At 47.2% G+C, this 27,764-nt stretch overlaps 5 protein-coding genes across 27 annotated transcripts in view; 2 read left to right on the top strand and 3 right to left on the bottom strand.

The window, feature by feature from the left end:
* Positions 1–2,608, top strand: part of RAPGEF1 (Rap guanine nucleotide exchange factor 1) — a 66,901-nt gene extending 64,293 nt beyond the window's left edge. For all 11 annotated transcript variants that reach the window (XM_015879001.1, XM_015878999.2, XM_015879003.2 and 8 more), the window contains one exon: positions 465–2,608. In XM_015879001.1, coding sequence (XP_015734487.1) covers positions 465–615 — 151 coding nt within the window. In that variant the 3' untranslated portion in view covers positions 616–2,608. The remainder of the gene's footprint in view (positions 1–464) is intronic.
* A 458-nt stretch (positions 2,609–3,066) lies between these two features.
* On the bottom strand, positions 3,067–3,944 carry PRRT1B (proline rich transmembrane protein 1B). The gene is made up of 3 exons (XM_015879015.2): positions 3,734–3,944; positions 3,533–3,652; positions 3,067–3,452 (listed from the first exon to the last, which is right to left on the bottom strand). The coding sequence occupies exons 1-3, from the start codon at positions 3,899–3,901 to the stop codon at positions 3,306–3,308; spliced, it is 435 nt and encodes a 144-aa protein (XP_015734501.1). The 5' UTR covers positions 3,902–3,944; the 3' UTR covers positions 3,067–3,305.
* A 576-nt stretch (positions 3,945–4,520) lies between these two features.
* UCK1 (uridine-cytidine kinase 1) lies at positions 4,521–7,595 on the top strand. The gene is made up of 7 exons (XM_015879014.1): positions 4,521–4,657; positions 4,738–4,897; positions 5,017–5,113; positions 5,211–5,353; positions 5,446–5,540; positions 5,663–5,711; positions 6,085–7,595. Exons 1-7 carry the CDS (start codon positions 4,571–4,573, stop codon positions 6,270–6,272), a joined length of 819 nt encoding a protein of 272 aa, XP_015734500.1. The 5' UTR covers positions 4,521–4,570; the 3' UTR covers positions 6,273–7,595.
* Positions 7,596–20,349, bottom strand: POMT1 (protein O-mannosyltransferase 1). 3 transcript variants are annotated; one of them, XM_015879012.1, is made up of 22 exons: positions 20,290–20,349; positions 19,389–19,510; positions 18,469–18,612; positions 18,112–18,218; positions 17,462–17,512; positions 16,976–17,122; positions 16,456–16,567; positions 15,707–15,772; positions 15,456–15,549; positions 14,838–14,993; positions 14,585–14,715; positions 14,335–14,430; positions 12,940–13,032; positions 12,041–12,137; positions 11,862–11,954; positions 11,255–11,375; positions 10,801–10,898; positions 10,210–10,323; positions 9,561–9,687; positions 8,977–9,154; positions 8,588–8,777; positions 7,596–8,359 (listed from the first exon to the last, which is right to left on the bottom strand). In XM_015879012.1, the coding sequence occupies exons 3-21, from the start codon at positions 18,588–18,590 to the stop codon at positions 8,606–8,608; spliced, it is 2,175 nt and encodes a 724-aa protein (XP_015734498.1). In that variant the 5' UTR covers positions 18,591–18,612; positions 19,389–19,510; positions 20,290–20,349; the 3' UTR covers positions 7,596–8,359; positions 8,588–8,605. The 3 variants fall into 3 exon arrangements, with proteins under 3 accessions (XP_015734498.1, XP_015734497.1, XP_015734496.1); XM_015879011.1 differs by lacking the exon at positions 20,290–20,349 and adding an exon at positions 20,125–20,283; XM_015879010.1 differs by lacking the exon at positions 20,290–20,349 and adding an exon at positions 20,153–20,283.
* A 112-nt stretch (positions 20,350–20,461) lies between these two features.
* PRRC2B (proline rich coiled-coil 2B) overlaps positions 20,462–27,764 on the bottom strand; it is a 43,733-nt gene continuing 36,430 nt past the window's right edge. For 7 of the 11 annotated variants that reach the window (XM_015879017.2, XM_015879018.2, XM_015879019.2 and 4 more), the window contains 4 exons: positions 26,784–26,960; positions 26,058–26,149; positions 25,394–25,514; positions 20,462–25,014 (listed from right to left, as the gene is read on the bottom strand). In XM_015879017.2, the coding sequence (XP_015734503.1) occupies positions 24,874–25,014; positions 25,394–25,514; positions 26,058–26,149; positions 26,784–26,960 (531 nt within the window). In that variant the 3' untranslated portion in view covers positions 20,462–24,873. Of the gene's footprint in view, positions 25,015–25,393; positions 25,515–26,057; positions 26,150–26,451; positions 26,544–26,783; positions 26,961–27,764 lie in introns of those variants that run through there. The other 4 variants (XM_015879023.2, XM_015879024.2, XR_001558669.2 and 1 more) reach the window with 3 other exon arrangements.

Here is a 27,764-nt window from a genome sequence, read left to right as displayed (position 1 = left end):
GTACTGCTCTGTCATTAGGTTTTCCTTCTCTCTTTCCATGGCACCTTTGGCTGTGGCTGAGAACAGGGGTTCTCAGAAATACAAAGGGCTTTCCTCAGTAGATATAGAATGCCCTGGGTTGCAAAGGCCCACAGTGCTCATCCAGTTCCAACCCCCTGCTGTGTGCAGGGTCACCAACCAGCAGCCCAGGCTGCCCAGAGCCACATCCAGCCTGGCCTTGAATGCCTGCAGGGATGGGGCATCCACAGCCTCCTTGGGCAACCTGTTCCAGTGCGTCACCACCCTCCGGGTGAAAAACTTCCTCCTCATATCCAGACTAATGATGTTTTATCCCATTTGTGTCACCGCCCATCACAAGTGCTGAGCTCAGGTGACACAGAGCACAGCACAGGATCAGTGTGGGGGGGCACCAAGGGGTCCCTCAGCCCCTCGTTTAACTGCAGCCCTTCTGTGTTGCTCTGCAGCCATTACGACATCAAGAGGAACGACGACATCGTCTCATTCTTCAACGACTTCAGCGACCATCTGGCCGAGGAGGCGCTGTGGGAACTGTCCCTTAAAATCAAACCTCGCAACATCACAAGGCGGAAAACAGACCGGGAAGAGAAAACTTAGGAGGAGGGTTTGTGCGAGCGAGGAGAATTGCTCGGCAGGCGCACAGAGGGCAGCTATGAGACTGGAGTTCAGTATTTGTACCTGTTACGGGGTGGTGCAGCCTCTCTCCTGGCTGGCAGCGACTTGGGGGCTGTGAGCGTTGGCAGAGCGGTGGCTGCAGCGCAGACGGCAGCGGGCAGAGATGGGGCAGCGCTCGCCTCCCTCCTCCTCCTCCCATCCCTCTGTGCCATCCAGCAGCTTTCCACACAAGGAGAGAGCTTTGCAGGAGGGTCCCCGGCAAGTGTGTTACTGATGGTGGTGTTTGGAAACACGCCGGCTTTTGTCTTCATCCCGGACAGAGGATGAGCAGAGCTCGGTGCCCACGGGCTCATCTCCGGGTGGAGTTCAGCAGACAGAAGCTGAGGCTTTCCCCAGTAAGATGGGGGTGAAGGAGCCCTGCTGCCTGCCGGAGGGCTGGGCTTGTTTACAGGGGGCTTCAGTTTGCCCCAGGTCTCTCTCGCCTTCTCGATAAGATGAAGGCACCACTAATGGATCCAGAAGAGGCACTGAATGGTGGGCAGGGAGCCGCCGTCTCCAGCCATTGACCCCCCCTCCTCCTCTCAGATCTCACTATTTAAGCCACACTGACCCCTCCGACCCCTGGAAACACGGACTACCCGCGGTACCGCGCTCACCTGCCCTGTGGGCCCCTATCTTGTAGTGATGGTACTAGCTTTTGCACAGTAAATCCTGTAGTATATGACTGTAAATAGTAGGATTTAGAATCCATTGGAGATTTTTTTTTCTTTTTGATGCATGTCTGATACCGATGGGTTTATAGGAAAAACAAACAAACCAAGTGCAAAACGTGATGTGTATCAAACTCACAAGCAGTGACAGCATCATGCTGAGTGCTGGAAGGAAGGAAGGAGGCTGAGGCCCCATCCATTCCTCTCCTTGTTGCCAAATGGTTCTCATCATCCCAACAACCCGTGGTGCTCAGAAGCCGCCCCTTTATACCCCAGCACTGCCCTGACCCCGCGCTCCCCTCCTGTTCCGTGTGCCTTATCAGCCCCTCCATCCCTGCTTCATGTCCCCATCCCTTCTCCCAGGCTCTCCCATTCTCCCCCCCATCCCTTTCTGGCCCCATTCAGTTGTTTACAACGTGGTTCTGAGCACACGTGCTGTCGGTTTTACCCCTTTGCAAAACCCTTCTGCAGAGCCCTGTCCCACCATTGCAGGTTATTCACAATCCTGCAGCTCAGGGCAGTGGCTCCCAGGGGGTGTTTTTGCAGAGCATCCTCACTTTACTTCTCCATGGCAGGTCAATGTTTGCCAAACCTCTGTTTGTTCTGGGTGGATCAAGAGAGTCCAGCGTTTCCTCCTGCAGATTGCAAAGCTTTGCCCGGCTCCTGGCAGTGCCTGCTTTGCTCAGCTCCTGGGATTGCACCCAACATCATCACTTTCCCACTGGCACCTTGTATTTCTTTATGGCACTGTTAACAGCCGTGTGGCTGCACGCCGGGCCAGGCCAAAGCTTTGTAATCCTCACAGTGGGAAGAGATTCACTTAGTTTCCTTTGTAAATAAGATTGAAAGATGGGAAAGGCAAACACAGCCCACAGCCGGTGCAGAGCCCTGCTGGCCCCATCACTGCTGTGAGCTGCAGGGGGGTCAGTGTGGGCACAGCACTAAGATCACCCCATTGCTGGGGGTCTCCATGTGCTGGGGATGAAGGAAGCAGTGGGCAGTGCTGTGCCCAGGGCTCAATGCAGAGCGATGGGGTTGGGGGCACCCAGGGGGCTCCCCAGCCTCCCCCCAGCTCCAGCTCATTGGCTGTATTATAGACTTACCACTAACCCAGTCCCAATGGTGGCATCTTCCTGCAAACATTTCAAACCTGTAACTTTTCTATTAAAGACCAATAAATGCCAGTAACAAACCTGCCTAACGGTCCCGTTTACAGTTGCATGCAGCAGTCTGAGGATTAAAGTGACAATCGAATCCGCTCCTCACGTTGGTGTGGCCTCGTGTTTTATCACATCTGGGTTTTCCTCTGCCCTTTTTTGCTCTTCCTGACAGCACTATGGACACCCCCAAAGCTCAGGACCCCCATCTCCTCCTGCCCCCCACTGAGCACTGATAGGAATGAGGGGGCTTTGAACCCAGTGCTGCATCCCAGCCTATGGCATGGCCATAAATAACCCCCGAGTGGCTGCTGGTGCTATTTCAGTGCTGGATGGGGTTCAACATTCCTTTGGAAGTAATGGGCAGCTGCCGGCACACAGGAGGATGCTCAGACACTGAGTGAGGGCTCGACGCCTGCTGTGATGGGGGGGGGGGCGTTGGAGGAGGTCCCAGATTGACTGATTGCAGCAGAATTTGCCCTAATGTTTGTGGTAAATGAAGGCTGTGGGTTCCCACCCATCACGGGGGGGGGGGGGGGGATGTGTTATGTACAGAACACAAAGGCTTTGGATGTGTGTGTTTTATTTCAAGCTGGAGGCAGCAAGGAGGCGGCTATGCAGCACAGCTGTGTGTGCAGAATAGAAGCTAAAACACAGGAGACCTCTCACACTTTGCACATGCAGAGCTGCACGCTGTGGTTTGCTCCATTCCCAGCCCTGCAGTGTTGGTCCCAATAGTCACTGTGCACCTTAATGCAGGGCCTGATGCCGCACACAGCAGCTGCTCCTCACTAACAGCAGCCCATCACCAGTACAGAGCAACCAGGACGTACACAACCCAACTGAAGGAGACGAACAGCCCCAGGATGAGGCTGAGCAGCACCAACGTCTGAGCCTTCTTGGATGCAACCCGGGCCTGGGCCACGTCCCCACGGCTCAGAGCGGAGCGGGTCTGGGGTGGGGAGAAAGGGGAGGTGAAGGGGGAGGTGAAGGGGTCAGAGCAGGGCAGGGGCTGAGGGGGGCTGTTCTTACCTCGTGGGAATAGAGCAGGGCGGCCAGCCCGGTCAGCGGGCAGCAGAACAGCGTCACCAGCACCGACTCCACCAGCTGGTCCTTTGGAGGATGTTGTGCGGCTGTTGGAGGCCCCACGGGCTGCAAGGACAAGGATGGGGGGGGGGTCAGTGGCAGCGTGGGACCCCCGGAGGCACAAGGGGAGCAGGGCTGGCTACATACGTCGGTGTAGGGCAGCGGCTGCGGGGTGAAGGGCGGCGGGTGGGGATGGGGCTGAGGGTGGAAAAGCACCGGGAACAGCAGCTGAGCGCTCTTGGGGTCGGGCGGGGAATAGGGCGGCGGGTCCCCCTCGAAGGCCGCGTTGCTGGCAGCCACCATCCCGGCCTCCATCCCTCAGGGCCTGGGCGGCCCCGACCCCGCGTTAATCATTGACCGGCTGCGGGCACCGAGCCGAAATGACGTGTGACACTGCGGGGATGGGGGGAACCGGGGCTGGGGGGGACAGAACTGCGACCACAGCACAGGGATCAGCGGCCAGCTGATGTTAAAAGGGGTAAATACGTGCCACATCATTCAGCTATGAATACACATGTCCTATGGCTATGAATACACGTCCTATAGCTATGAATACATATCTCCTATAGCTATGAATAGGTACGTCTTATAGCTATAAGTAGGCACGTCCTATAGCCCCTCATTGTGCTGCTTAGGGTGCCTAGATATGAATCAAGGCGTTCACTGCGCCTATTAGAACGCAGCTTAAGTGCACATACAGCTGCGTGCTGACCCGTGTGTGTGTGTGTGTACACCATGAGCACACTTACGCAGCCATACATACATCCCTATGGTCTCCTTATAGACACACATGCCATGTATGTAGCCATATATACACGTATGACGATGCACAGCCGCCCTATACCCGCTATATCACCCCGCAGCGCTGCCCCTTAGGCCGCCCCACGTGTCGCCCCGCCCCCCTCATAATCCCCGCCCCCTCCCCACCCCTCGCACTACATTTCCCATCACGCCCCCCTCTTTCCGGCTCACCCCTGGCCCATCATGGCGTCTGCCGGCGGTACCGAACCGGACCGGCCGCACCCGAAGCCGTTTCTCATCGGCGTCAGCGGCGGCACCGCCAGCGGCAAAGTGAGAGCGGATCCGTGCGGGGCTGCAACACCGGGCTGAGGGGGGTTCGGTTCGGTTCGGTGCTGACCCGCTGCCTTCAGTCCACAGTGTGCGAGAAGATCATGGAGCTGCTGGGGCAGAACGAGGTGGAGCGGAGGCAGCGCAAAGTGCTGATCCTCAGCCAGGACAGCTTCTACAAGGTGCTGACGGCCGAGCAGCAGGGCAAGGCGCTCAAGGGACAGTACAACTTCGACCACCCGGGTATGGTGCTCATCACATCGGCTCTGTGCCATTGAGATCCATAGAGCGTTGGGCTCGATGCGGTCCGGGCGGCACTGAGCCCTCCGTCCTTCCTTCCTGTCTGTCTGTCCCTCCCGCAGACGCTTTTGATAACGATCTGATGCGCACAACCCTCAAAAACATCGTGGAAGGGAAAACGGTGGAGGTTCCGACCTACGACTTCGTGACCCATTCGAGGTAGGAGGAAGGGTTCTGGTTCAGGTTCTGGTTCTGGTTCTGGTTCTGGTTCTGGTTCGGGGCAGAGCTGAGCCGCACAGCGCCGTGTTCCCTGCAGGATGCCCGACACCACCGTGGTGTACCCGGCCGACGTGGTGCTGTTCGAGGGCATCCTGGTGTTCTACAACCAGGACATCCGCGACATGTTCCACCTGCGGCTCTTTGTGGACACGGACTCCGATGTACGGCTGTCCCGTCGAGGTACAACCCCCTGCCCACCCCGTTGTTCCTCTGCTGGTCTTTATCCGTCCATCCCCAGTGTAGAACTCATGCATTTTGTTTTCCTTTTTCAGTTCTAAGGGATATGAAGCGCGGGAGGGACCTGGAGCAGATCCTGACGCAATACACCACGTTTGTGAAACCCGCCTTCGAGGAGTTCTGCCTGCCGGTACCGAGCACTGATTGACAGGGAGAGAAAGAGCAGGGTGATGGGGAGGGGCTGCAGGGGCAGCAGTGCTGGGAACAGCCCTTTTCCCATTAACAGCATCCACCACCGTTGGTGTTTTGCAGACCAAGAAGTACGCAGACGTGATCATCCCCCGAGGAGTCGACAACATGGGTAAAAGGGAGCTCAGTTCTCTGCCTGGTTTCTCTGGGAGCCCATGGGAGGGCACGGGGCAGCCAGCACCTTGATGGCAGCTTCTGAGTGTGCTGGGTTTTGTTGTGGGGCTGACGGGGAGGGAGATGCTCAGAGCCTGACCGGGATTATCAGCTGCTCCGTCTGTGGCTGGAACAAGTGATAAGGAATTGTAGATGCAAAGCAGCACACTGAGTTCAAAGCTGATGTTGAGGTCTGACCTTGTTGCAGATGGTTGGCATAGCTTCATTTCAGGGCTTGTTAAAACTTGAGTCAGATGGGGCTGGATGCTCCATGTGTTCTTGGTAGCTCAGCTTAGAAAGCTTATGTATGTCCTGTGTTTCTCTCTCTGCAGTGGCCATAAACCTCATAGTCCAGCACATTCAAGACATCCTGAACGGAGACATCTGCAAGTGGCAGCGAGGGGCAGTGAACGGACACGGCCGGACCTACAAGCGCCCGTTCTCTGAGCAAGCAGAGAGCAGCAGCGTGTTGGCAGCTGGCAAACGGTCCCACCTGGAGTCCAGCAGCCGTCCGCACTAACCCGAGTCCGAAGGATTTGCCTCTGGTCCAGACCAACACTGCAGACAACTTTGGGAAGGAAAGACTGCACCACAATGCCCGGTGAAGTGCCCTTGAAACCATCACAGCAGCAGAGGTGGTAGCGATGTGAAACTTGTGGCAGAGAGGAAGGAGTTGGGCTGTGGCCCCAAAAGCTTTACCCTTCCTCCATGAGATGACTGAATCTGTTCTATTAATCACCTCCTTAAGGGAAGTTCTACTTGGTTCTTCTTAATTTTCAAAGTGGAATCTAGTGCTGAAGTTTATCCTGAAAGTAACCAGGTTTTTAGCAAGAGACCCCATTTCCCTGACGATGCTCTTTCTTAGCAGGAAGATTAACAGACTGAACAGCATCTAACCAAGAGGCTCACGGTCTGTTAATCACAACAAGCAGGTACAGTCCTTCCTCTTCTCCTGCCTTGCTATGACCCTTAAGTTCTCACACTGCTCTCCTGCTGGCAAACCTTGGCAACCTGTGGGGGCAGGAACACAACTTCCTGAGTGCAGCCATAGCGGAATCTCTCCCCCCAGGGCAGAGAGAAGTCTGGAATAAATGGGAACTTACTCTTCATTGAGGGAACAGGCCCAAGAAGTAGCGTGGTTCTTGCCCCTACAAAGTGATACGTTTCTAAGCTACTGCACCTCGCTGTGCTGTATGCAGAGAAGGCTTCTATTTTTGTACCCAAATAGTGTTTTCTTTACCACAGTTACCTGAATGTGTGAGCTCCAACTGGATTGAGTTGCTCACAGAAACCTGACCTTGTCAGTCTGAGTGTCTTTTAGGGCATTTCTGCGCTGTTGGCTGCAGATTCTGCTGGGCAGAATCCATCCACGTCCAGAGCTGGGTGGTAAAACTGACAAGGGAAAAGCAGTGAATTGCAAAACCTTCCTTGTTGATGCCACAAACAGCTGTGTATCTAAACGTGGTTTTACCATCAATCAGGGCCACAGTGACTAAATGGACGGATGTTCCGATTTTCTAACCAAAACCCCCCCAACAACAGAGCCAAACAGATTAGAGACTGGAAGTACAAACAGTGACATCCCAATTTGTGCAGTTTACCCCATATAACTTCAGCAACGTAAAGTTTGTGGCAGAGAATGTGAAATGAAGTTGGGCCTTTGAGAATGTCCTCGTTACATCCTTCTCAAGTCTGTAATTACAGAGTAATTTGAAGAATGGGGTGGGGGGGAAATGTTACTGAGAGGGACTTTTTGATAATTTCTGGTTGATTTTCTAAGCTTCGATCTGGCTGTGTTGGTTATGGGTGTGTAACTTTGGCTAATAAACACGTGAACAAACCATGAATAGAAAACAGCTGTTTTATATAAAAGGTTCTTGTGTTAATTCTGCTACAACAATACAAACGTATGAAAAGAAATACTTCTTGAGATGCTGTCGCAATCAGTTCTTTCTCACCTTGTTTAAATCAGTTTTAGTTCTGTAATGGCGGAGCTTTAGAGATCAAAAACAAAGCAAGAACTGCAATCTGTGTGTCCTGTTGTACCACTGTCAGCAGTGGGCATGAGTAAAGGTTTGTTATCTGCTAACCAGCACTTCAACATTACATTACATAAGTCAGCCTGACAGGCTTGGAGTGTGAGATGCTGCACTGAAGCACTAGCAGTCAGTGCAGCTTTAAGGAGGAGCAACACAGTGACTAAATCCTACTTGGAGTGACCGCAGTGTTTGACCAGACCTTCTTCATGCAGAGAAGAGGGCAGACTGGAATAGAATTTGTTAGTGCAGAAAGGAATGCTACAATAAAAAGCACCCTGGCCTGTTTAGAACTGGGCTTCTCGGTCAGCTCCTGCTGCAGACACTAAATAAAGTGTCAACTAAATAAAGTCAACTCTGACAGAAATACTGTGTCCTTTAGGGACTGCATGTACAGCTATCAGACATCCCAGTTAGAAGCCCCAGCCCTTAACTTGTACCTTCTGCTACCCTGAGAATCTCCCTGCTGGTGCAAGTCAGGCTGAGTTACCCACAGTGTTTTTAACCTGAAGCAGTGTGTGCAGTTCAGAGCTTCCTTGTCCCCACGATTCCTTCAACTCGTGCCGTAGCTCTGTAAATACAACACAGCTGTTGTTGGTAGCAGGTCGTGGAACTGTGCTCATAACAGCTACGTTACCACTGAGAACCTCACTGTAATAGTACACTAAAATAATTTTAATTTTTTTTTCTGTTACAGCTTGATCCAATTACTATCAATCATATGATCAGACTTCAAAAATTCAGTAACGCTAACAATATAATACACCTGGCTTTGCATAAGGGGTGTGTTGCCTTTTACCTGCAACAACTGTCAGTGTCACTGCTTTCGGATGAGGATGTTCCAGCTGTCCTTCCAGCGCAGCTCCTTGAGCTCAGCAACAGACAGGGGCTCCCCGTAGGTCACAGGGCTGAACGTGCGATAGGCAAAGCACACTGAGGAGAACCAGGCTACAATCAGTGCATTGAACATGCTCTTGGATAGCAGAGATCTGGGACAAGAGAGCAAAAGAGCAGGCAGTTACATCGATGCTAGCTCACACTCCATCCAGAAGGAAGATGTAAATGTGGCTTATCCTTTCTAAAGGAAAATGAAACTGTTGGGAAATAACACCACCTTCCTGCAGCAGCCTGCCAAGGTGCCAAGCCTGGAGAAAAGAAATGTGTCATTTACCTATAAAAATGACATACCTGCAGAGATGATCGCTGAGATGCTGTAATACGATGGGAATCAGGAGAATCTGGAACGTGAGGGCAGGCAAGTAGTGGTACAGGAAAAGTGTCTTCTCCATCAGGAAGAAGGGCAGGTAATTGACAACCCAGCCTCCAACACAGATCTGCCCAGCTGATACCCACAGCTGCCATGCATCTGCAGGAGACAGCAGAAATCTCTGACTGATAGCTCAGAGCACTGACCCTGAACATTTATGTCTCTCAAAGGTCAGGGTTTTGTTTGAAATAAACCTCTCTCCACACAGCCACTATCTGTGTCTACTGTAAGTCTATCACAGAAGGTCTCAGTACAATCCAGATCTGCTGCCTGGAGGTGTCTTAACACCCAGGGAATAACTCAAACACTGTGCTGGCTCCTATGCAGTCTCAAGAGGCCACGATCACATGGCAATGACCAAAATCTTCATGTGCCACAAACAAAAATGTCAGGGTTAGGGGACAGGGAAAGGTCCTAAAATAACCAAGCATATAGCTATAAAAAAACATGGCTTTGGGTCCATTAAAGTAGAATAGACTAAGGGACACCCCCAATGGAATCAAACCTTCAGGAATATCATAAATCTTTCTTCTTCGTCGTATCAGGTACCACAGGGACAGACACACATAGACCACAGCAGCGATGTTAGCTGAAGCCCAGGTACAGACATTCCCAAGGAGATGGATCTGGGCCTGCCAAACAGCAGATGGTATAAGCCAGCGGTAGGAATGCACCACAGTTCTTTTAGGTAAATTCATATACTCTCAATATTTTACATACTTGCTAAGTTCGTTTTCATAGTGGGATCTTTCTTTCCTTATCAGAAAGCTGATAAGCTTTGCTGCTTCAGGGCTCTTTTGTAATGTATAGCATTTAAAGGATGCTACTGGAGATCAACCCACCTTCTAAATAGAAACTATAAACCTGCAGTTTTTCTAAAAATATATTATAATAATAATAATAATAATAATAATAATAATAATAATAATAATAATAATAATAATAATAATAATAATAATAATAATAATAATAAAGAAAAAATAAAGAAACAAACTATTTCTCAAGAGAAAGCTGCTTGCTTTGAGGTGCTAAAAATTCTTAACACAGTAGGAGCCCATCCTGGACCAGCTCCTTGGACAGAACTGCAACTCAGACACACCAGAAATGAAGCCTTTCCTCACCAGGTTCATGCTTACTCCCACTCTGCTACTCACACCAGAGGTTGGGTGCAGCCAGTATGCGATATTTGTGTCCATGGTGATCCAGTCAAGAGCAGAGGAGCTGTACTTATGTTCTGTGTCTTCATTTTTCAATGTGAGTATCTTCCACTGGAAAAAAGAGTAAGCAGAAGGCTGAGATGGCAGGCATTGATGAACAGCTTCAGATGTCAGACGTTCTCAACCTGAGCGTGGAGAAAGACCTGCTTGTAATTAAGGCTGGATAATTATCAATAAAGTGGTTCTATTTGTCCTTAGAAAACACACTTTTCTGAGTGAAGTTCTGAAATGTCAGTAAGGGGCATTGAGACTGGTGATAAAACACCACTGCAATTCAGTGTCAGAGAACTTCTGCACGCCCAGCTGCCTTTCTTTCTCTCTGTTTTTACAGTCACTTGGGTATTCATCATTCAACTGCACAGTTGTGCTGCTGTCTGATGCTTAAGAGCATTCAGATTTTTTCTTCACTAAGGAAGCCAAATTACTCTACCAGCAAGGAAGAAACAATGACTTCTCAGCCTCAGAGTCTGCAGAAGTGCTTTGGTTCCTGCCCTGCAACAGAAGGAAGGATGAAAGAAATGCATTTACCTGCAATTCTGTGAACTTTGCCATGAAGCTGAGGTTTTTACTTATATCCATCCGTGTGGGAGAATGGAGTTCAACTTCCCTCTCTTTTTGCTCTTGGCCTGGAAGAAAACACCACTGCTCAGAAACAGTAACAACATAACAACCCAGAAAGGGAGGGCCCATATGATATACCCCTGGCTCCTCAGACTCCCAGGAGCCATTCAGCACCGTGCAGTTCAATTGTATGAGCTCTCTGAATAGATCCGTAAGGATTCTAACATTGTGGTAGAACTAAAGCTCACTGAAATATTGTCCAAACCCACAGCTTGGGCTAAGTGTGTCTAGAACATCACTGTGTCAGTGACCCTGGGAACACACCCACTCCATCCCAATTCCACCAGACTAAGTCCTTCCACCAATGTACGCCACAGGAATCTCCCCAGTCACATGCTTAGAGAACATGGCTGAGACATACTTTTCCCATATCTGTGCTCTTCCACATTCCACACCATGCTCTGGTGGTAGCCTTTGGACAGCTTCTCTCCAACCACCTCCAGCTGCCGATATCCCCACTCAGGTAAAGATGCTCCACTGAGCTGAAAGTGAAAGTGCAATTACAGTCCTGCTACTTCAAACCTCAGTCTGGAAGTTCCCTGGCCTGGATGTGCAGCCCATCACAACGAGGGCCTGCTACAAAGTACTGAACAAGTCACCATGCAATGCATCTGAACAGATGCTACAGCCATAAAGTCAGTGGTTCTGGCAAACTTTGTGAAGAGATCCTTCACTATTCCATCTGCTGTCACAAACCACACGCAGCCTCAGCATTCAAGGCTCACTTGTGTACGGTGGTCATAACTTTCTGAGAAGCAGGACAGCTCTGCATGCTGAAAAGGAATGAAGCAACTACCTGAAACACATGCTGCCCTTTTACCACATTGAGCAAGTTGACTGTTTCCTTGAACTCATTTACGTTTGTTTCACGTAGTTCAGGCACTTCAGAACAGAGAGATAACTGTTCTGTGAGATTATGAGAGTTGCATGGAGGAAGAACGTAGGGAAATAAACACAAATCCACTCACCTTTAGCACTGCAGAGGTATTCACGTGAACAAACCTCACTTCAGACAGAATGGTCTTCCACACATCCGTGTCAGACTCACGATTCACAATTTCCTGCAGTGGTGAGATGCCTTTGGATTGACTTTTTGTCTCTTCTGGTGTAAAAACTATGAGCTCCTCCCTTCCCTTTGACTACTCACCACTCTCCAGAGGTTCTGCGCTGGCATGGAAATGTTATAATCAATATAGCAGGAAACTTCTTGGGAATGGGGGCTAAGAGGGGCAGCAACATCATGCCTGTAAGACAAAGTGATTCCCAAATTCATATAAAAACATACCCATAAAGGAACTGGATTGGCTTAGTTAAAAAAGCAAATAACCCAAATAATCCATTTAAAAAGACCACACTGTTTACTGTGAAAGAGAACACTACCCACTACCAAGAGCTGCCAGCAGCAGCCACAGAGGAAGCCAATACAGACAACTGCTATCCTAGGCTGAAGAACAAGCACTGATTGTGACAAACAGGGATGCTGTTCATTTGCTTTTCCAAAAATGAACAAACTGGGTTTGGAAGCAACACAGCAAAAAAACCCAGAATGCAGAATGCCCTCCCCTCCCCAATCAGAGCGATGTTCCATTGCCAACTGAATCCCTTTTGGAAGGAGCCAGGAGGCCACTTTCATACTGCAGTCTTTGCAGAGCAGCCAAGGATCCGTGGCAATGAGCCACAGCATGCTGAATTCTCCAATACATCTTCCTAACTTTCTGAGTGCACCCTTCGCTCAGGTGAAGTCAGCAGAGGCAGTAGATGGCTTTAACTTAACTGTCACCCACAACACTGCCTGAGTATTCCGGAGAGGAAGCAGGGAATGGGGAAGGGTGAGGGCTCACCAAGGGATCTATGTATTTAGGAATCTGAATTATCACAAATTGTCACTCCTAGCCCCAGCCTTTTGGGAGGGGGTTCTGCTGCATCTGAATGCGAAGGTCACTCTTCTCTAAACCCTCTAAACTCTAAACTCTCTAAACTCTGAGACACAGCAAAGCAGAATGAGCCCAAAATCTTGGCAGAGCAAAGGACAAGGAAAAGACTTACGTGTTGAGGTACCGAGTTGTGATGCCGTGGACCAGCTGCACAATGTGCCCATGCCTGACAGGACGGGGTGGGTTACTCACCACCAGCTGCTGCCTGGCAGAGTAACACATGAGAGGAAGTGGTCACATTCTTTTTTATGCAACCTTGTCATGAGCAAACTGTTAGGGTCAAGGTACTGCAGTAAGGACAGACATCTAGGCATTAAGATAGGAAAACCCAAGTAATCTACAGAATACACCAGAATGGAAAGAAAGCTCATCAAGGCAGAGGCAAATCAAGCACAGAATGACTCGGGGGATTGGCAGTGGGATACCAGCAGCCCAGCCATTGAGCTAACAGTCTGAATTCAGGTCAGTCAGGAACAAGTTCAGGTTATTCCCACACTACAGCTGTTGGGTGGCTCCTCTGAAATCTAAGCGGTTTAGAAGTCTGGCAGGAGTTGTTACTACAACTGATGTCACTGTTGGCAGGACCATAACAGCAATCAATGGCCATCATTGCCACCATGGAGACTAAACTCTTATCTTCTAGAAAGGGGGTAACACAAGTTTTGGTAAGGAGGAACTCCTCAGTTCACCCAACTGCTGCCTGTTCTACAGCAGAACTTCACACCCTCCAGGGCAATTTGTGGAAATTTAAGTAGATATTGGATATCTGTGGTTCTCACAAAGATTCTGTTAGAGTCCCCACTTGAAAGCTTTGCATTATTGACAGACTTCCCCAGTGTAGATATGATTTATAATGGCTCACAGTCCTTTGGGTAGGACTGTTTATGCAGTTCCCAGAGCAACATAAGAAACCTACAAAGGCAACTTTTTGATCAGTAATGCAGTGATATCACACAAGGGCTTTCAGAGGCAGAACTGCAAAAACAAAGAGCCCTGCCCTTCACTGACAGTTACAATGGCAAAATGCTTTAGCACAAACCAAGCCCTCTCAGGCTCAGACACCCACTCAGAATCCCTCCTGACGCAGCAGGTTCTGAAGCTCATCCCACATTTTCAGTACAAAGAAATATTCATTCTGCAGAAACGATTTCTACTCTCTTCTGAGACCCGTTCAAGTTTGACAGAACTCATCAAACCACTCTAAATGCCACGGCTCACACACTTCAAAAAGCAGAACTCCACTTTCATGCAAAGCACCTGAACGGTTCCCATCAGTCTCACAACTCTTTCAAGTTCCCCCTTGTGCACAGCACAACCCACAAATTGGGCAGATGCAGTTCAGACAGAATTTCTAAGTCCTCAGTAATGCTTCTAACCATGTAGGAGCACCGTGCAAACAGCCAGCTTTAGCAGCTCTGCAGCTGAAATCGACTGCTCACGATCACATATGGCCTCTATATCAAAGCCATGCTTGAAGCAGTTTAGTGTAGATCTTTTGCATACTCACATTCCAGGATCTTTGACAATCCACCAGTTGTTCACATCCTTAAAGGGATAACAGGTCACCTGTTGCTGATGGGAACTACCTCGGCCATTCTCATACCTTTACAGAAGTATTAAAAACAAACAAAAAGCTGTGTCACAGCACATTTCAGCTCTCCAGTCAATGCAACACAAACCAGCACCAGATCACCAAACTGATACAGAACCAGAGCACACTTTTACCCTAACAGTACAGCACCAACCAGATTTCTCACCTGATAGGATAAGTATTCGTGTGAGAATGGAGCCAACACTGCATGGGCTTGCCCAGCACGTTCCGCAGAGTAATCTGAGAGCCATAGGCCACCTCTAAGGGCTGGCCCTGAGTGATTCGAGCCAGCCCACCCTGAGAAGCACAATGACAGGATAAGTGAGAATAAAAAGAAACAACCTAACAGTGAACACAAGAACCATTTCCTCCCCTCCTCCCCTCCTCATAAATCTGTTTCATGAGCACATTTCCCTTACCTCTAAGCTGGCTTGGAAAGCACTTGTCATAATCTGATCATGAGGCCCAGAGCGATACAGCAAAGTCAAGTGAACATAGAAGAAGGACAGGTACATGGCCACTGGGATGACAAGGAGGGTCAGACCCCTAGCAAGAAAATGGCACGCCAAGGAAACCTGGAAGAACATAGAGAACTCACTCCTTTCACGCTCCAAATATTACAAATCCTAACAGTATCAGAGCATTTGCCTTGCTTTATTTGCCTGTTTCTGAGTTTCCCCAATCACCCTTACTCATCTGCAACTTCTAGGACAGCTGGATAATCTCCACTGAGGATCTGAACTGGAGCCAGCAGGAGTTACGTGAAACACTACAGATTCTGAGCCACAAAACACCAAGGCACAGATAAGAGCAGAAAAGCCGGTCAGACATGCATGCTTTTCTTAAACTTAACTCCATATTCCCCAGCAACTGAGATGAACAACTGTTCTGTGACATGAAGGTTTGCAGACTACAACAAGGAATGCTAGTGTAAAAAATAGCTACAGCCAGCATGTTATCTATGGGTTTGCAAGGCTCCCAGCAGGTCCTGTTCTGCTAAGTTATACATGGTTTATTTTACATGTTGCACCACCTACATTTGAGAGGTTCCTGTCTCCTAACATGTGCCAGAAGTGGAGTCCTGCAATGGCCAGGAGCAGCATATAGGTAAATAGGCCCATGTATTTCACTCTGAAAAGAGAACACACAAAAACTGAACAGAGTTAAGATCTACACAAATCTATGGCAATTATTTAATGCATGATGTAAACGTTTGAGCTTTCTCTTGAACCAGATGCATTTAGGAATATCAGCTTACTACTACACAGACTGATGTGCCACCACTTACCCAACAGCACAAGAACAAGCTACTCCAGTCAACAGAAGCCAAAACCACCACCTTCCGGAGAAGGAACTTAAATAAAAGGACAAAGGAAACAATGTTAAGGTGACATCTGAGCACACTCTTAAGATCCTGAATTCAGATAGTTTGACTTCAAAACAAACCTGCTATTCCTTATTCTACTCAGAGGTATCTCATTCTGAACCTCCCAAACCACAAACTCTGATCTACAGGATGTTCTCAAATGTACCTCCCTGTTTCCTGAAAATCAATGCCAAACACTATCTCCCTTCTGACACCAAACATAAAAGAAATGCATTAAGTCACTTGCCAGGCTCAGTTTGCAGATGATTTTACTTTACTCAAGATTACATCAGTTTATCCTGTGCAAGGATCGGAGAACATGTGAAGTCACAAGACAAGAGACAAAGATCCCCAGATTCAGTGGTAACAAAGGAGCACAAATGATGAATTTAATGTCTGTGCTTCTGTGTATGGAAGGAAATGTTAAAATTGTAAAAACGGGTGGATAAAGAAACGCTCCAAGGGGATTTTATGTTTGTTATAAAATAAAAAGGCAACCTCAGTACCAGTTAAAATGGTCCCCAACTCTGCTCAGAAGAATAAACTCCTGGGGCAGCCGTACGAGGTGAGTTACAATAAAGTGAAGTAGCTTAAAGAAAAAAGCAACAGAATCTATAACAGAAAGTGTCACCACAGAACATCCAAAAGGATGGGAGACAATTCAGCTTTACCTGTGCTTCTGCAGGTTGTAGAACTTCAGGTAGGACAAAACTGCAAGCAGGATAAAAGCGATCAATATGGATTCCAGAAGCATGAACCTTGACTGAGTGATCAGAGCGTTCTCTGCCAGAAAAGAGACAGACACAGAATCAGAAGAACAACTCAATCTCATCATTACCCAGCAGAAGGACCAGCCTGCCCCTTCCAGCCAATACACACACAGTCCTACTGGCTACAGTACAGAGGTGCTGGGTTTAAAGGAACAAAAACTATCCAGCATGAGCAAAATACATGGGAAGTGTTACCAAAGGCAAAGAAACAGACAATGATCAAAGTCGGCCAAGAGGCAAAGAAAGCTGTTGTGTTTGCCTACAAGAAGAAAAGAAAACCAGTGCTGGGAGACTCGGACAGGTGCTTCTCAAGGTAACAAACGTCAAGGCAGTGCTCCTCTTATATGCTCTACAATTTCAAAAGGGAAAACTGATTATTCTCTCCCTGCATGAAGATCAGGGCCCTGGGGGATAAACTTACCTAAAAGAATTAGAAGAGCAGCTCCAAGCGCAGCACAGTGGGAGAACTGCAGCTCTACCAAAATCTGGTACGCTAAGGGGATGCACAGAGCACCAGCCAGTGCTGGCAGGAACCGCAAGGACCACACAGGAACGTTGATGCTATATTCTGCAAGCAGAGAGAACAGTTACACACACAGATATGGAAGATGTTAACTGCAGATAAGCCAGATCAATACAACTATATTCAGTGAGCTGCTGAATGTAATTCCTGCTTTTAGTACTTTACTGGCAAGCTTGCACTGCTTAAAATGTTTTAACTGATCATAAAAGTCTGTGGTACAGAAACACAATATCTTCAATTTCCGTTACAGAACTGGAGACAATTTACTTCAGAGAACTGAAGGTGTCAGATAAAGCAGTTTCCACTAGTCAGGCAAAAGGAATGTCAGCTGCTGAAATATGACCTTTTTCCCAAGAGAATGAGACAGTGAAAATCAGTTCTTACCAGCTCCAATCCTGTTCCATAAGAAGTTTCCATCAAATCCTCCTAAGTAACCTACAACAGAAGCAACAATTCAGAACTTCCAGTGTCAAAACAAGTATAAAAACAGGTTCTAAATTGGTCCTGGAACAATTCCTCAAACACACAGCTTGTCTATGCATGAAAGCCCTCTTCCCCAGAAGGATCCTCTTTTGTACTGTTTTGCCTGCAGCAGTGCTTGATAATGTGCAGAGGTGCAAAGAATATAAAGTGGGAACAACAGATTCTCAGTGACAAAGTTACGTGCGTATTTAATCTCTCCTTAACATACAGACAGTTTTATGCTGGGCATTTCCAAACTACAGAATGGAACTTTGGCCTCAAAGTCTGCTTGCTGCCTGCTATTTCTAGTCAGTAGCAGCTCTCATTTTCCCCTTCATCCGAAGGACTCCATAACAGTGAGGTAATGGATACCTGTCTCCATCACTTCCCCAGTCCCCATGTGGCAGCCCTGTACCAGTACTAAACAAAGGAAATAGCAATTTACTCCACATCAGGATCTCTCAGCTGCCTTGGGCTTTTCCCACTGACAGGATCTGACAACTTCTAACCAGCATTTCTTCCTTCCAGAGCAACAGGCAATAGACACAGCACAATTTCAGGAGGCATCCTACCTCCCAAAGCCAGCAGCATATGGCCCAGCGGTGGGCCGCTGTCATCCACAAAGAAGATTCTCTTCATGTAGAGGGAAACGAATTGGCCATAATAAACTTCATCAAAACTGAAACACAAGAGAGACAGACTCGTCAAGTCTAATTGCAAGGACCCTGCTGGCTGCAGAAAGACTAGGGAAAGAAACACTGACCCATTGGCAGAAGGCTAACGACGCAACACAGCGTGGCAGCTTTAGCCCCTTTATCTTTCCTCTCTAGGGTTCTATCTCTGCTCTTTCATCCCCTTATTCTTATCCACAAATGCTTAAAAAATAAAAGTCCATGTTGCTCTAGTAGGAAGTAAAGTATTCTACTCACACAACAGCACGCGGATAGGAAAGCCCCCATAGACGGCTTATTAATCCCATGACAGTCAGCACCACAAGGTTGAGATTTATCTCCGCAGTAACCACAACTGGGTTCTTCAGAAATCCCAACATCCTGTCAAAGGTCTGTCCAAGCCTTCAAGAACAGAGCACAGTAATCACCATTTCACTCAATATCTGGTTGTTAACTGAACATCATTTGACAGCAAGCATACAGTGCTATTTTCCACTATTGGCAGCTCACGGTAACTATCTTCTGTCCTCTTGTTTTCAATGAGTGTTTTCAGCTGTCGCTGCTGAGAATGGAGTTACTGAGCTACCCTCTGCCCATACACACTTAGCTTTTCACTTGCCCTACTTCTACATGCATGTAGGTCTGTCCTCAATAGTAAGCTGGAATCATAGAACAGCTTAGGTTGGAAAGGACCTCAAAGATCATCAAGTTTCAGTCCCTCTGCTGTGGGCAAAGCTGCCACCCACTAAATCAGGCACTGGATCAGGCTGCCCAGAGCCCCATGCAACCCCACCTCAAACACCCCCAGGGATGGGGCAGCCACAACTTCTCTGGGCAGCCTGTGCCACCCAACATCTATTCTAAATCTCTCCTCTTTGTGCTAAGCAGAACTCCTGGCTGAAACTGATACTGCTGATAGAAAGGTCACACACTGAAATACACACACACAAAAAAGAAGGGTTACTCCCTTGGAAACTGGGTGTTCTTTGCTCACAGGCTGGACCCACAAACACTCCCTAAAAGCTGGATACTGGAAACCCGAAGGTGATGCAGGACTGCAGCGCAGCCTATTGGGGGAGTGCTGCAGAATGCGGGACTGAGCTGCTCTCTAAGCAAAACCACTAGAAGCCAGGTGTGCTGTGAGGAAATATCAGGCAATCAGTGCTGCAGCTCCTCACCTCGATATCACCGAAAGCTACTGGAATAAATTCTTTTGCATGGCTTTCATCAGGGCTGAGCAAAGCAGGATGCGAGCACATCACCGCCACCAAACAGCGCCGCCGTCTTTGCTTCTTGCTACCTACAAAACAGAAACTCAGCTACAATATCTACAATACAAAACTCAGCTACACGCTGCCCTGGGGAACAGGCTTTGGGAAGAAACTCCTTGCAAAGACAGGCTCTGCATTAGCACTGGAGACATCCTGACAATGGATGAGTGCAAGCCCTGGGATCCTAAAGCACTGTGATAAGGAAGCAGGCTCAGGCAGGAGCATATCACAGCCACTTCCCAGAGCCCTATACAGGGGTCTGTGGGGCTTATATGGAGTTGTGGGGCCTGTATGGGGTTGTGGGGCCTGTATGGGGTCTATGGGGCCCATATGGGGTTGTGGGGCCTATATGGGGTCTATGGGGCCTGTATGGGGTCTATGGGGCCCATATGGGGTTGTGGGGCCTGTATGGGGTCTATGGGGCCCATATGGGATTTTGGGGGCCATATGGGGCTCTGGGGCCTGGATGGGGCCTATGGAACCTATATAGGTTCCATACCTCAGCCTTATACTCTAGATGGGAGCCTTATGAGGGGCAGCAGGTCATTAATGTCCTTCAACACCCTGCTCCCCTCTTGAGACCCATGGGTTACAGCAGGCCCACCGGCCCCACACCCACACTCCCTCCCTCGCCCCCCTCCACCTGTAAATAGCCTTATGGCTGCCCTGACCGCTCCGAGGTGAGGTAGGGCGGCCACCCCGTCACCATCGGGCCTCAACCCCACTCCCTCGAGCCTCCCATAGGCGATAAAGGAAGGAAGGGGAGGAAGAGGCGCAGGAGCTGCACCGAGCTCAGCGCCACCCCGACCTGTGAGGAGCAGCCGGAAGTGCCTCAGCCCGCCGCGCTACGCCGGAAGTGACGTCAGACGCACAACGCGGAAGCAGCGAGACAAGGAAGTAGTAGGTCTCGTTGCTATAGCAACAGCAGTAGGCCCGAAAGCCTATAAAGCCAGCAAAGAACCAAACAGTTCTGAGAGAGCTTGAGAAAAGCATAACCTGCTTTATTTTTATATTTTTTTTTTATTTAAATAAGGAGAATTCTTTCATATGGAAAGAGCTAATACAATCACATATTTGAAAGGAGAAACAATAGGTACTGAAAATGAGGGGGAGGGGGGAAAAAAAGGGCAATAAAAGTGTGGCCTGGGGATGGAGTCTATAAAGGAAGATGAACGAGGTCGTACTGACACCATTATCCATCGTCTGCCCTTTCAAATATCTGCTCTACGTGGAAAGAGACAAAGAAAGGCCAAAAAGGAACCAAAAATGGACTGTACAGGTGATGGGGGGGAGCAGGAGGGCTGTACAAGTCATAGGGGCAGAGCTCACAGGGGGGTGATGTCCCCATTGAGATACATAGAGAGCCAAAGGGGGGATATGGGCCAACCAACCACCCCCATGTGTCTGCTGTGATCTCTGTATACAGGTGCAGCTGTCTGACAAAGAAACCCACTGCTGGATGTGGAGGATAAACCACGTTGTAAGGGTTGACCTGTGCTAAGGCAGAAGGGAAACAAAAGGTGAGTAAAATGCAACAAAACGAGATGGTGGCATGCATACAACAGCCTGCTGGAACGGGAGACATAGCAAAAAAAGCTAAGCTCGTTGTTTTAATACACACCCATAAATACACAGGAAGCACAGGGCAGCATGTAGCATTGCAGCATGTTGCTTTGCACTGTGTTGCTTTGCAGCATCCTTGCAAGAAAAAAACCTCTTCAGTGTGTCTGCATGAACACAAACACCAGTGGAGGTCAATGGGCTGCGACACAGAGTCTGACTGCATACGGCAGAGCTGAGAGTGAATGAGGAAAGATGACGCCTGGTTTCACTGGTGCTTCCATTTGTCATTTGAAAATACACTGGAGGATTATTCCCCACCCACCCACCTCCCCAACCTTTCTTAGTATTATTCATTGCAGGCTAAAAGCAGGCTGAGCTGGAAAGGAAAGCAGCACCACATGCAGCTGGTAGGCTGTGAATCACTGCGTGTACAAGTGTTTACACGTGATGTAGACCTTCAGCTGTATTCAAAGCAGCAAAGTCAGCCTCTGAATACTTCTCTGCCTTACTCATTTTTGCTCCAAACTCAGATGCCATCTCTCCCTCCCACTGCACACTGCATCCTTCCAGCAGGAGCCTCATGTTTAATAGCAGAATTCCAGTCAAAATGAAAGCAACTTGCAAAGAAATAAACCATTAGGGCACTGCCCTTCAGCAGTAGACAGTAAACCAAAATATCCCCTTATAAACACCAGCATCTTAAACACGGCCGTTCTCTATCTCCCAAGCTGAAGTTTTAATCAGCAAACCAGCATCCCCTGGCATTTCTGCACCTTGAGAACCAGAGACTTTCCTTCTGACTCAAAGAGCACTGCTTACTAACTGCAGTAACCTTGTACTAGCTTTAAACTAACAAAAATATATGCCGGAGAAACAGGATATTGCACCTTAGAAATTTGGGCTCTAAAACGGCGTTCCATCACACAGGATTCCATTAAGTGGAAGAGCATCGTGCCAACTGCAGCTGACAGTCACGCAAAGGAGAAGAATGGAATGAAGCTCACATGCATTTCTTGGCCTTTCCTACACAGAATAATTCAGACATAATATATAAATAGAGCAGTGAAACAATTACTTTTTCACCTAGACCTACAACATCAAATATGTATAAATAAATTCTAGTGTTTTATTCTGTCGGGGGAAGGATGGGAGAGGTTAAAAGAGAAAGAAGGGTGACCTTTTTGGACAGGAAGTGTTGTAGTTCTGATGGCATTTACACCAGAGGGACTGCAGTATCTTGCGTATAGAAACAACCCAATTTCTCCAATACATTTGACCATTTAAGAGTCACGAAGGTAGGAGGAAAGAGGTTAGTTCTTCGTAAAGCTTAAGTAGTGTTATTAGGATAGGAAAGATGTGAGAAGAAGGGCGCCTGGGTTGAGTGTCTTTAGCCATTACAGTTCAGTTCTGGGCTGACATCAGTAGGGCCAGCTGGGCAGGAGGATAATAAAGAATGAAAAAGACAATGTAGTTGTTCATGATATTCCACAGAAGAAAACAGAAAGTGCGGTGGGATGACTTCCTGGTGGAAAACCTTTGGGAAACGTTGGGAGCAGGACTAGCAGATGAGGAAACAGGTCTGGGAGTTGTCTGAAGCACGGGGAAATGTTTGTCGCTTAATCTCAAACCCTGTACTTTAAAAGGAGGATGCGAGAGAGACGCTGGCACACACTGCTCTGAAGTTAAAAGAAAATCATCCATAAAACACGAGAAATGAAAAGAGCTCTTATTTTTCTCAGAAGTACCATCCTATCCCCTTTCCCTTCACGTTCTCTGCCACAGTCAATGGGGAAACCTATGGAAAGGGTACATTACTACGTCTAAGTTAGATTCGGTTTCTAAGCTCTTTTTAAAGCTACTGTATAAAATTCTTATTTATACCTAGCTTAAAATTTCAAATGCATCCCTAGAAAGTTATGAAGGATATATCCCATAAAGGGGGGAAAAAATAAAAGCACACAAACAAGAACACCTTCCAGATCCCTTCCCAAATACATTCTTTGTTCAAAATATCTTCTTTGGAACCACCAACAAATGACTTGCTGCCATCTAAGAGTTGCAGACAGCACAGCCAGTTAGCAAGCTATCATCTACTGCGGAAATGAAGTGTTTCTTTCCCTCACTTCAGAGTGACCAGCCTACTTTACATTTTCAAAGAGCTAAACAACACAAACCAAGTTAGCTGGGAGTAGCTGAATTTACTTATGACTACTGTCAGCTTAAGGACTCCAAGAACATTCAGGAACTTGCAAGTCCAATCTAAAATCTACATACACACACACACACGCATACACACACATACATCAACCAAAAGAATCAAACAACCAAAATAATAAAAACCCAACCCACTCCCACTGGGACCCTCCTTTCATTTACCATCAAATAAATACTGGTGAGAAAGTGTAAGGTTGCGACACAGTATACACGCTATATGCTATTACATCAAAACTAAAGAACCGTTTGCTGTTCACCTGTGGAAGGAGATCAAAAGGTCGATTCCAAACTGACTCTGGATCCATGCGCTTCCGATGGAAAAAAAGGAGGTTCTAAGTGTGCTAAAAAGGCTGCCTTGCAGAAGAGCTCCCTTACTAATGTGTTTCTAAGCAAATATTACAAGAGGCCATGAGAGGAACAGAAAGGCCTAGGGAAAAGGGAGAAGAACAAAGCTTAGGAGAGCAGCCCCAATGGATAAGCACAATATAGAACAAGTCTCAGGAGACAAGGAATTAAAGCAGCCAAAGTAGGGAGCATAAGAGAGCATCACAACTACAAAAAGTAGTCCAAACAAACCCGTTGGCTCTAGCCAACTCTTCTGACCCATGAGCGGTGAGGAGATTTCTCTTAAGATTTTACATTTTGCAAGTCCATGATTTACATTTTGCTGCAATGTTTGGCAGTCACTAAAGAAATCTCAAACCTACAAAACGAGCAAACAAAAATCCCTAAATCCAGAGGAGCTTGCAACAGAAGTTTGGTGCGTTTTTCCTTAAAACGAAAATGCCACATTTTGTTGTGCACGAGGCACCCCAAAGCTACAATTAACATGGTGCAACTTCCAAGATTAATGCACTGATCTACTATATACTTTAGTACACATTTATTCTAATGCAAGCACTGCTTCTAGCTTAGAACAAAAAACACTGAAAAATTCATGAACGCTGTAAGTGTACTGATGTTGTTTGCTTTGCTTTTACTCAATCTGAAAGGTTAAATTATCTGGGGGAAAATATACCCAATCCAACTCAATTTAGAAGAGTATCGATTCTCAGTGTTGCACAGAACTACATATAAAAATCAGGAGTTCTGTCGGAATATAGTTTTAGTCGATGGGACTTCTCTTCTGGAAAAAATGAGGAAAGCAGAAAGGGGAAAAAGAAGTGAGAGAACATATAAAAGTTCTGCTATAAACAAGGATATAGCTTTTTTTCTCTGTAAAAACCTCAGCTGCCTTTAAAATGAAAAACCTCTAAGTAACCCCCTCTCCTTCAGTTGCCACTCTGCTGAGACAGAAGTAGGGAAGGAGAAGGATGGGCTTTGCCAAGTGAGCTATCACAGCTACCCATGGATGGGGCATGGGGGTGAAAAAAAAAAGAGAAAGGCTTAAGCCACTTAAAAGTCACATGGTTGGTTTGTTTCAAAGCAAGCAGGTCAATGTCATATCCACTGTTTCAAACTGCTTTGCTAGGAGAGGGACTTGGATGATGTCACTGTAGTCAGTTCAGTGTGGGGCAGGTGTAGGTCTGGTGAGATCTTCAGGAGATCCAGTGGGGTTCAGTCTCAGCTGTAGGGCCTGTCAGCCAGCAGGACCAGCTGGGCATCAGCTGTGCTCCTAGGCCTTGCTTTCCTCCACTTTTACAGCCTGAGGTTTGATCGCTCCTGTGCGCACTGGTTTCATCTGGCTCGTGGAGGCAGTTTCTTGCAGCTTTACTGCTCCCAGATTGGCTTTACTTTCATCCACCCGTTGCTTTGCCTTTTGACATATAGAAAAAGAAGCATTAGAAAAAACATCGGTGACCAACATCCATGCAAGATATCAAATTTGCTCCAGAATTCAATTGTCTTCTCTGTCTGCCACCATAATACACCTTATACAAAGGATCTCAAATGCCCATATAAATATCCAACATAAGCACCACGTGACATGCAACCATCTAACTTGTCGTGACCTCCCATCACCGAGCATTACTCATGGGCTCAGTACAGCATCCACTCAGTCCACTCTCTTGCTTTCCCTGCAATTAATATAACTTCCACTTCTTAACTACACTGTCACTCTCTCAAGTACAAGGAACAAGGGTGATGCTATAGAAGAGCAGACACTACTGGGTCAAAGTACTGACATACACTACCTGTTGCACATAGTGTCCTTGCACAGAGCCCATACTAACTGCTGGTCCAGATGGCTTCCCATTTGGGCTGGCAGAGCTAGGCCTGGAAATCGAAGAGTCGACAACATTCATGGAGTAAATTCTACAATGGAACAAGAACCTTATTCATGTGTGAAAGAAAAAAAAAGAGCAAAAAGCAACAACAGACAGAGCATGAGTCTGAACACATGAATTCAGCTCAAAAGAAAACACATGGATTTCTTAGAAGTATTGAAAGTCTCAAGGAGACCTTAGTGACCTGAAGGAACGTTTGCATATTACTGACTCTCATCTTGAAAAGATGAGACCATGTTGGAACTAAAATATCTACTCAGTGATTCCAATTTTCTACCTAAAGAGAAACATACAAAAACAGAATTCCAATTTGCCTCAATAATGCTGAAAACAAATAACTTTAGACAGTTCCCACAAGCATCAATGACCACATCAGAGACACACTGGTCCCTAACCAAGAACGAAAGCTGTTAACATTTTGATATAAGCATTTGGACTACACCAAATTTTACACATGAAAACCCAAGTGGACCTTACACAGGGATAATGTATATGCACCATGTTGCCACAAATGGGGAACACTACTCCTCCCTCGTTCTGACTACAGAGGCCAAATTCTGTAAGTATTTACCTGTATGCATGTGGTGATGGTACAGAGCCTCCAGAGGACATATTCTGTTTACCATCGGAAAAATGAAAGCCTTTCATTTCCATTTGGGAGGACTACAGAGGAAAATGAGCAAGAGCATATATCATTTCTGCTTTTAGGGAAAGTCTGTTACTTTATATGAATGCTTAAACTAAACTTCTGCCCTTCTACCCATGTGCCCATTAAAAGAAGAAACATTTTTCAGATGAAGAAAACTAGGGTTTAAAGTGAAAAAGATCTGCTTGTATTAAATGAACATGCCAGCAGCACAAGCAAATTCTAAACCTGGAAGTTAATTGCTGTACTCTCTCAACCCTAGAATAGACAAACTTATGATACAAATCCATCAAGCCAGACATGACATTAATATACCTACTCAAATGGAAAAGCTTCACAACAGTGTGAAATATCTGGGCAGTATTCCAACTGTGTCTGGAGCTCACCACCCCTCAAGCACTCTGGGGAAACCTGTGTAAACACGTAATAAAACTGGAGACTCCAAACTGGATCGAGGCAAGATATGGCTCTCCGGAAACAGAATGATGACCAGCAGTAAAACCTGAAAGACTGCTGGCCTGTGCCAGATGAGAAGAAAAGGGCTCCTTCGTTTTAACACCAGTAATTGCGTTTGAGACTTAAGGATCCCCAGCAAGCTAGTCTCTTCATTAACAAGCAAGATCAAGGAGGAAAGCTGCAGTTAATCCTCACCTCCCTGCTGGCAGCAAGAACTGAAGGCTGTGATCCAGGAGGAAGAATTCTTCGGGGAGCTCCTACAGACAGGTTTTGCCCCTGAGGAAGCTGGATGGACTGTGGCAGAATCAGGGGCTGCTGGCCAGAGCCATAACGAGGCAGCGGAAGCTGGGAGCCAGGCACAGGCATCGTTAGCTGTATGATAAGGACATGTAGTTAAAGTAGCAGTGTTTGCTGCATTGGGTTGAGATGCTCTCTCCTAATATCCTGAAAGCACAGTATTGCTACAAAGAATCTCAAAAATAGTGCAGTCTGGCACAGGGTAAATGCAAATTAATGTATCAAGAGGAAATTTTACACTGAAAAATCACGAGCTGGTAGCACTGCCGACACTCTGCCAGCTGGGTTTTTAACACATCAGCTTATTAACATAACTGCACTTTTCCCCTTGCACAAAACCTTCATCCAGTTTTTCAATCTTCCTCCTTGTCTGCACGTGTAATTTTTCTCTTGACCCAACAGCAGTGTCAGACAGATCTGACAGCATCAGACACTCTTTTTGCAGCTTTAATAGCCCAGCCATGAAGTCTGCTCTACTTTCACACCAAAGCATCTCCAGAAAAAGCAATGGTTCTCTTTCTATCTTCTGCAATGAATTTCAATTTGATTATGGTAATAATTAAAGGGTATTTACAAGAAGCAGCTCATGTCTCAACAACCTCCTGTTTGTTCTGATTTATCTGGCAGTAATTGCAACTGCTGCATTTGGGAGGTACCATGACATCACTTTGGGATAAAATAACAAAAACTTAAGGCTGAAATTACCCTGCTGGCTCTGGCTCTTAGAAGTAGTACTTTTAAGACAACCATCGCATCAGAGCCTTCTACCTGGGAAGCACTGCAAGGTTTGATTCTGCACAAAGCGTTTGTCTGGAGGGTGAGGACATCTCTCAGTGTAAAAGGTCATCATAGTGGGGACATGCAAGTAATTAGTAAGAA

Source organism: Coturnix japonica, chromosome 17 (assembly GCF_001577835.2).
Source record: "Coturnix japonica isolate 7356 chromosome 17, Coturnix japonica 2.1, whole genome shotgun sequence".
Taxonomy (NCBI): domain Eukaryota; kingdom Metazoa; phylum Chordata; class Aves; order Galliformes; family Phasianidae; genus Coturnix; species Coturnix japonica.
The sequence above is the reverse complement of the archived record's forward strand: the minus strand, read 5'-3'. Positions and strand labels throughout refer to the sequence as shown.

Bases quoted from the DNA above. Each gene is read 5' to 3' on its own strand.
- PRRT1B (XM_015879015.2), bottom strand. From the start codon at position 3,901: ATGGAGGCCGGGATGGTGGCTGCCAGCAACGCGGCCTTCGAGGGGGAC. The intron at 3,653-3,733 runs GTATGTAGCCAG...TTGTCCTTGCAG, and splicing joins AGCCGCTGCCCTACACCGAC to CCCGTGGGGCCTCCAACAGC. The intron at 3,453-3,532 runs GTAAGAACAGCC...TCCCCACCCCAG, and splicing joins CCCTGCTCTATTCCCACGAG to ACCCGCTCCGCTCTGAGCCG.
- UCK1 (XM_015879014.1), top strand. From the start codon at position 4,571: ATGGCGTCTGCCGGCGGTACCGAACCGGACCGGCCGCACCCGAAGCCG. The intron at 4,658-4,737 runs GTGAGAGCGGAT...CGCTGCCTTCAG, and splicing joins GCGGCACCGCCAGCGGCAAA to TCCACAGTGTGCGAGAAGAT. The intron at 5,114-5,210 runs GTAGGAGGAAGG...TGTTCCCTGCAG, and splicing joins GACTTCGTGACCCATTCGAG to GATGCCCGACACCACCGTGG.
- POMT1 (XM_015879012.1), bottom strand. From the start codon at position 18,590: ATGTTGGGATTTCTGAAGAACCCAGTTGTGGTTACTGCGGAGATAAAT. The intron at 10,899-11,254 runs GTATGTCTCAGC...GTTTTCTTCCAG, and splicing joins AGAGCACAGATATGGGAAAA to GCCAAGAGCAAAAAGAGAGG. The intron at 9,688-10,209 runs GTGAGTAGCAGA...GCTGTTTGGCAG, and splicing joins GGCTGCACCCAACCTCTGGT to GCCCAGATCCATCTCCTTGG.